Source organism: Etheostoma spectabile, chromosome 7 (genome assembly GCF_008692095.1).
Source record: "Etheostoma spectabile isolate EspeVRDwgs_2016 chromosome 7, UIUC_Espe_1.0, whole genome shotgun sequence".
In the NCBI taxonomy this organism is placed as follows: domain Eukaryota; kingdom Metazoa; phylum Chordata; class Actinopteri; order Perciformes; family Percidae; genus Etheostoma; species Etheostoma spectabile.
The window spans coordinates 16,453,272-16,459,362 of record NC_045739.1 but is presented as its reverse complement, the minus strand read 5'-3'; the positions used below and the strand labels follow the sequence as shown (position 1 = coordinate 16,459,362).

General features: G+C 40.3%; 1 protein-coding gene across 2 annotated transcripts in view; it reads left to right on the top strand.

Moving 5' to 3' along the window:
• Positions 1–6,091, top strand: part of sema3h (sema domain, immunoglobulin domain (Ig), short basic domain, secreted, (semaphorin) 3H) — a 51,523-nt gene that overhangs the window by 17,278 nt on the left and 28,154 nt on the right. For both annotated transcript variants that reach the window (XM_032519967.1, XM_032519966.1), the window contains exon 2: positions 3,533–3,687. In XM_032519967.1, the coding sequence (XP_032375858.1) occupies positions 3,533–3,687 (155 nt within the window). The remainder of the gene's footprint in view (positions 1–3,532; positions 3,688–6,091) is intronic.

The following is a 6,091-nucleotide window of genomic DNA, read 5'->3' as shown; positions in this document are numbered from 1 at the left end:
CTCTCCTCCACCTCCTCCTACTCAAGCCACCCATCTATCCATCATTCCTCACTCTGTTATTACACTACGTTTTTCCCTCACACTTTTGGCTTCCCCTTCATCCTCCTTTCTCACTTGGTTCCACTTCTTCTTCAATCCATCCAGATGTCCATCATTCCCCCCAGCCCTGTCATTGCAACGTGGTTCTTACAGGAGCTCTCTTTTCTACCCTCATCAAGCTTTCCTGCCCAATCCCAACCTGGCTTTTTTCTATTCTTTCTCCTCCTGCTCATCCTTATCATCATCCTCAATATTTATTAATTTCTTGCATCAACATTTCTTTCACTCGGCTTCCTCCTTTTGCTCTCCTCCTCCCCCTCCTCTTCCCCTTTCTCCTCATCTGTCTGTCATCTTGTCATGTTTTGACATTTTCACCCATCAGACCATTTGATTTTTTGTTGTCACTTTGCTCTCATTCCTACCATCCTCTATTCCACCTCCTCCTCTTTTTGACTTTATCCACCTTTGCTATTTCGCTGTCTCACAATTACGTTGTGGTTTATGTGCACAGTGAAAAATACAGATACAAAGGCTTCCGAAAACAAATCAGCAATATAATAATACAGATTCAGCAAATTTAACAACGTTTTCTTCGGTCCAAAAGAATGGCAGACTTGGAATATTTGGTTCTCTGGGATCACATACTAATATACCAGCCAGAAACCGTAAACAAAAGTCACATGGGCTCACAGCATGTTGCTTGTTAATTGGGGAGAGTTGTGAAAACCTGTCACCCCAGCGTTTTAGACATTTTGATGAATTTGGATCGGGTCCAAACAAATACAGATTTAAATTCCTGTAAATGTAGTTAAGCGTGATGGACTTGTTTGTCTGGTGCTCATACCAGTTAAAAGTGCAGGAGGAAATGGCCGAATGTGAAGCCTGGAGTTTACAGCTCGGTGGCATCTTTAGTTACCAGAGCGTAATCCATATTTGTGGGACTGCGTGAAGCTGAAATGAGGTGAACAATCGGCACCTGCATTTCTTGTGTGTTATAGCTTAAGATACTCTTCATCTATCATTGTATTTTATATCCAGTCTGTATTCATTTCATGGTCCTTGACAGCGGTCTTGTCTCATTTATTTCTCAGTATTTCAGATCGATCTCCAGCACCCAGCAGTGTCCTACTTCTCACCACATATGCCAATTGCTCCTTTTTTCCTTTTCTACCTCTCAGTTTTCACTCCTCAACACATTTCATTCACCCTATAAGTCTCTTCATCTTTTCATAACTCTTCTCAAACTATTTTCTTTTTTCTAATACTATGCCCACGTGCCAACTAAAGTGATATGTAGCATATAAAGAACAGATACTGCAGAGTGTTGAAGGTATTCTGAGTCATTAATTCCTTTTTTTTCTTAGATCCTTTCTGCTTCAGTCAGCTGTAGTTTGGATAATCACCATGTGTTTGGAGATGCAAGGCTGTTTGGGCAAAATTCATATTTTGATGGATATCTTTGTGTTCATTGGGTTGTAAATGTGGTGGGAAAACTAGAGGTACCATGAGAAGAAGTTTTATCTTTGTGTTGGGTAAGCCTACAAGAGGATAGTGTTGGCTAATTACGATGCATTTTTAATTTCATCAGCCCAGAAGAAGTTGAACAGGTTTTAACTTGATCAGATTACATTGAAATCTGACGGAGACAGCTACATCAAGAGCCATGTCCGTACAAACACAAAGCTACATTAGTTAGCTTTCTATTGCAGGTTTACATTTCCTATTGATCCGTACAGAAACTGGTTGACACTGAAAATCAGTGAATTTCTGATACACACTATAATTAGCTAGCTAGAGCTGCTAGGTTTGAAAGAATGATTCTCAGTAAAGGTGCCCATGCTGAAAGATAGCACTGCCATGCCCGTGTTAATGTAAGGTATATTGACTAGATTATTCTGTGTGCTCTTTGTGTCAGTACAGATTTAGCTACTTGAGGAAACACGGCGTGTGTTTGAGAGGTGTAATCCATCACTGCAAAAGGAAGACGTGACGCACCGCTTTAACGATACAAAACCATACACGATCTCGCTTTTAATAACAGCAAGCTGAGTTTGCTGCCACAGTGAACGATGATTAATCATTAATAACTCCTTTAAATCTTCCCCAGAGTGTACCAATATTGTGTGCTAAAGCTACACTGAGCAATAATTTATGTTGATTACAGGCTGTATTATATTATCCAATTTCTCCTTAGGGTCTGGTTGGAAAATGCTCTCCTCTGCCTCTTGCCCCTTTGGTACCATTTGGTATAAAGCATCGCAGAGTGGCCAGCTTGCTAGACAAGACTATGCTGTGTGCATTTTACTAACATAATCCCAACTTTCTGAGTTTTGAAGTTCAAACTGTGTTTCATAAGCTTTTTCTGCCTCTCACTGCTATTTAGAGCTGCCAACGTGGGAAGCCATGCCTGGTGCTGCTTTAAAGCCTATATGTTTGTGCTTTTAGTTTTGTGAGCCGACGCCAAGCCCAATCCACTGAACACTTGGCACATAAAATATGAAAGTTAACATAAGACAGACGGACGTGCAGAGTTCTCATAGTTCTCATAGTTTACATGGTGCGACAGTGTAATCGTTAAAAAAACATTTAGGATGCATGCTTGTTATCTGTGCTTTCAGAATTGTTAGTTATCATCAAATCTGTCTGGAGATGTAGTTCAGGTACAGTGTGTCTGTGTGTAAGTGTGCATGTCTGTGTTTGTTTATTCCCAAAAGATACATTCCTTCCAAGTTTCTTTTGTTAGACCTGAGGTGTCCAGTGTGATAACATTAATGATGCTACAAGACAAACAACTGACAAATGTGAATGTGTGTGCATAGGATGGATACTGCAGGTGTAGGAAAGTGTGTCTTTGACCAACATTACATCACTTTATCTGATTGTTTGTCTGCTGAAAAACTCTGACCATCTGTACTTACAAAAACAGAGATTTAAATTGGGTGTTGTGTGTATTTTAATCTTTTTATCTTTATGTGTTCATTGTTGTTCTTCAAACCCATGCCTGTGTGTAAACCAAATGTCCCATTAGTAACATTAAAAACTTGACTCTACTCCCCCTCAGAGTAGAGCTAAAGGCATAAGTCGATAAGCTTACTTTTACATAGAATAAAGAATGAGGAAGCAGCTAGCCTGGCTCTCATTACTCACAGTAAAACCACAACGTGTCATTTTAACATTCCAGTTTGTGTATGGATTAAAACCAACAAGATAGATTGTTTCATGAGCTTTGGAGGTGCTGGAAGGTGTTTTTTGTAGAAAGCCAGGTTAGCTGTTTCGTCTGCTTCCTATCTTTATGGTAAGCTAAGATAATCAACGCCTGGCTTAAGCTCCATAATGCATAGGTGTAATCCAACTTCTAATCGTACTCTCTGCAAGAAAGTGTATTACATGTTCATTTCTTCCAGGTTCCCTTGCACATTTTCAAAACTGAACAAGCTGCGAGCCCATTTCTGCTGATTGTAATCCTTCATTTTGTCTTCCTCTCCTGCGCCAGAGCTGATCCAGAATGGCCGCCTGCTGACACTGCCCCTGGTGGCTGGAGATCTGCACTCCCTGCAGCCTGACGAAGACAAGAGGCGTCTGTATGTGGCCATGAAAGATAATCTGCTGTCTACCAGTCTGGACGACATAACTCAGAACCCACGCAAGGTTAGAACCGGTAGACACACACACACACACACACCCCTCAGCCTCTGTTTTCTGTTTTTTACCTTCAGTAACTCATATTAAGATAAATTAACTTCACACAGACAATAACAGTATTTTACCAGTAGAATTACAGTATCTCCCCCTAACTCACCTTTCTACCTTGTTCTAACTCGGCCACGCCATTAAAGCTGCAGTGTTTTCACTTAAAATGTGCACTTAATTTTGACCTCATCACCATGTATTGTTTAGTTTATCCACTTACGTTTGGAAATATGTCAAAGGCCTAACAACTTAAAGGGGCCCTTTGGAGTTTCTTGTAAACAAACCAAATGTATGTTAAAGGCCCAATATGTACTATATTTACTGTAATAAATCCAAAAATGACTCTAAAGTATCATCAGATATTAAGGAAGCAAGCTAGGTTGAAAGACTATCTTTTATAACAACAATGCTAATGCCTATATTTTCTCCTTTTTTAATTTTCCGTTCCGGGACGAAACGGGTGTGTTGTTACCAACTGCCCAGTTTGACAGCCAGGCCGGGTTGCCAAATATACTGTACATACTGTGTACCTGTAAAAACGTAAACCCAGTGTGCTACAGCTATAACATTAGTAGGCTACAGCCATGAAAGCAGCAAACAAACCAACAGGATCAACGGAGATACATTCCACCCGACCCGACCAACAGTTGCGTGACCAGAGACGTAACAAACCCATGGTAAATATTGGAGATGAATTTGAAAGATGGAGGCAGCTTAGAGCCCAAAAAGAAACCTAGTTGGCTAATTTCCTCCTGAACATGTAAGCATTAGCTTCAGGCGAATTTAACACGGCTACAAGGGACAGACGGACATGTTATGTAATTTCAACATTAGTGTTACTCACATTGAATTATATAGAGTACCTGAGTCGGTTACTCGCAAAAACAATTAAAACTAACGGACGAGTCGAGTACATTTCCTTAGTGATAAAACATTTGCAAAGCCGATTTTTAAGTATTTTAAATCCATCTTAAATTACATCCATGTTTAATGGCTTGCAGTCTTATTCTCTGCTTTTGCATCAGTGGAATAGTGTGACACCATTAGCAGGACTGTGCAACGTGTCATCTGTGCATGTGTGCGTGTGCATTGTGCGTGTGTAAGAGGCAAACAAAATGGAGACCCACTCATTGAAAAACAGCTCCATAGCACTACTAGAGGTCTATGTATATAAGATATGTATTAGAAACTACTATTTGGACACCCTCAATAAAGAGAAAACCCCTTTGTTGCCTTATTTTTGTAACTTTCCAAATGGACAAACAGATAGCAAGATAATGGGTTTCAGTCAGGCCACAAATTATTTAATGCACATTCCGCACATTCCTACCTCCACCACTGTCCACGTTCACTGCCAAAAAGCAGAACTCTTATTGGTGCTGGATAGCTACTCTGCTTTTTTAGCCTATTTTATTTTATTTATTGGTTTCTTATACCAGTGAGTGTCATGCTTTTGTGCAATTTCTGATGTAGTTGAATTATCAATTTCTTTTTAAGTGTATATTAACATTTTAAATACCAGGATTTTCGCATAACATGGATAATATGAAGCTTACTGATATGAATCTTAAACCCTGACGCAGACTGCTCTGCGCTGCCCTGTCTTGATTCCGCTGGTCAAGGTCCCGCCCGGACACATGTCTCTAATGCTAATGGGACTGTGGGATGCTTCACGTGTCTAACATCAGTGCTATTCTAACTTAAAGAAGCCCAAAGCAAGATTTGCAGCAGGAAACACACCAACTTTTAGGTGCACAGGAACATAGAAATCTGGGTTGAAAGAAAAACTCATTGACTATTAATACAGGTTTGCTAAAGAATCTGGGTTTTCTTCGGCAGCTGTCATTTTCAAATCCAGACAGACATGATGACGGTTTGCCAACTAGTCTGCTTAGGTTCAGGGTCACAGCAAGGACAGCGACAATGTTGCCTTTTCATAACTCTGCCCTGCTGGATCAAATCAATACCCTCATCTGTGAGATGTACACGCACGCTATCAGGTAGGCAAGCAGACAGCAGTCAAGCTGGCCAGCCACCCACTCAGCCATGCAGTGAGCCAACAAAAGGATAGATAGTCATAGTCGACTCATAACTCAGCTCCGTGCTGGCAGTAAAGTTATATATTTGTACATGCAGTATTTATAGTCTGTTTATACGGTTCCACCTCATGTGCAGTTTCTTGTCTTGTGATGTTTAAACCACTCACAGTGCCATATTCTCCACATTTCTGTTTATTTTCTCTGCTACGGACATCCAGAGCTTCTTATCAGTGCAGCTTGAGACAAAGTTATTCCTATTTCTTTTCTTTTCATGAGTTTAAACCTAACACATATGTGCAGTCTTACTGGCTCAGTAAAACTGG